Here is an 891-nt window from a genome sequence, read left to right as displayed (position 1 = left end):
TGACAAAAAAACAGGATAATTACTCAACTAAGAAAATAAATGTCCAATATCAGTCATTATTAAAACATATTTGCGTGAACGAACCAAAGAGGACGAAGGATGCAGACTTAAAGACAAAAGTGCAAAGTTTATAGTATGATGATAAGCAATAATCATCTATTACATACCTAAAATTCTTGACGATTTCAAATTCAAATCAGTTCTTGGCTCTGGTAGTGTTGTTTTCTTTAATTCTTGCCCGATTATCAAGCTTCACAAAACGCTTTAGGTCTTCATAAGGAAGAGTTTCTATATTTTTCCTTCTAAGCTCACTCAAAGCCGGTTTCTTGTCCAAAAGGTGCCATAGCCACTCTGGATATTCAGAATCAGGTAGTATTTTAGGGTCGGTTCCATCTTTAAGGATATTTGCCCCGACAACCGTTGTGGATTTGACTTCTTTGCTTAAAGTTGACTGTTTTGGAGCATCTGAAGAAGCCGCACCTTTGCTTTTCTTGGATTTAGCCGCGCTAGAAAATACTCTAGAAGCTCCTATTCCACTAGTCAAAGGAAGATTTCTCAATGACTTGATGCAGTTCATTGCCATGTCACCTTCCTGCAAATGAAGTACAGAAACTGTTTACCTCTTAACAATCAACACAACCAGTTTCTGCAAGAAAGACCATGCAACGAGTTTGCACTTGCTTCATGGATTATTTGATTAAACCATTGGTATATTTCTTGTAACCTTAGTTATCCTATGCAACTACAAAAGAATATATCTAGGGCGGATCTATATATATTTATGTTCACACGCACAAAGTTAAGCTATTGAGCTTCATTTTTAAGGTTTCGACGATATATCAAAAAAACTAGTATCTTTTTATTTATATATAAGACGTTGAGACATGAGCT

The 891-nt window shown here is 35.6% G+C and overlaps 1 protein-coding gene across 1 annotated transcript; it reads right to left on the bottom strand.

Moving 5' to 3' along the window:
- On the bottom strand, positions 1–642 carry LOC143542562 (large ribosomal subunit protein mL54-like). Its single transcript, XM_077035122.1, has one exon. It carries the CDS (start codon positions 581–583, stop codon positions 197–199), a length of 387 nt encoding a protein of 128 aa, XP_076891237.1. The 5' UTR covers positions 584–642; the 3' UTR covers positions 1–196.
- Between the last annotated feature and the right edge of the window lie 249 nt (positions 643–891).

This window comes from Bidens hawaiensis, unplaced genomic scaffold (assembly GCF_021521415.1).
Source record: "Bidens hawaiensis isolate Kalapana, Puna unplaced genomic scaffold, B.hawaiensis_p1.1 tig00012904_1, whole genome shotgun sequence".
Lineage (NCBI taxonomy): Eukaryota > Viridiplantae > Streptophyta > Magnoliopsida > Asterales > Asteraceae > Bidens > Bidens hawaiensis.
This window is presented reverse-complemented; position numbering and strand designations above follow the sequence as displayed.

What these genes read in the sequence shown, in the direction of transcription:
- LOC143542562 (XM_077035122.1), bottom strand. Translation starts at nt 583, where the DNA reads ATGGCAATGAACTGCATCAAGTCATTGAGAAATCTTCCTTTGACTAGT.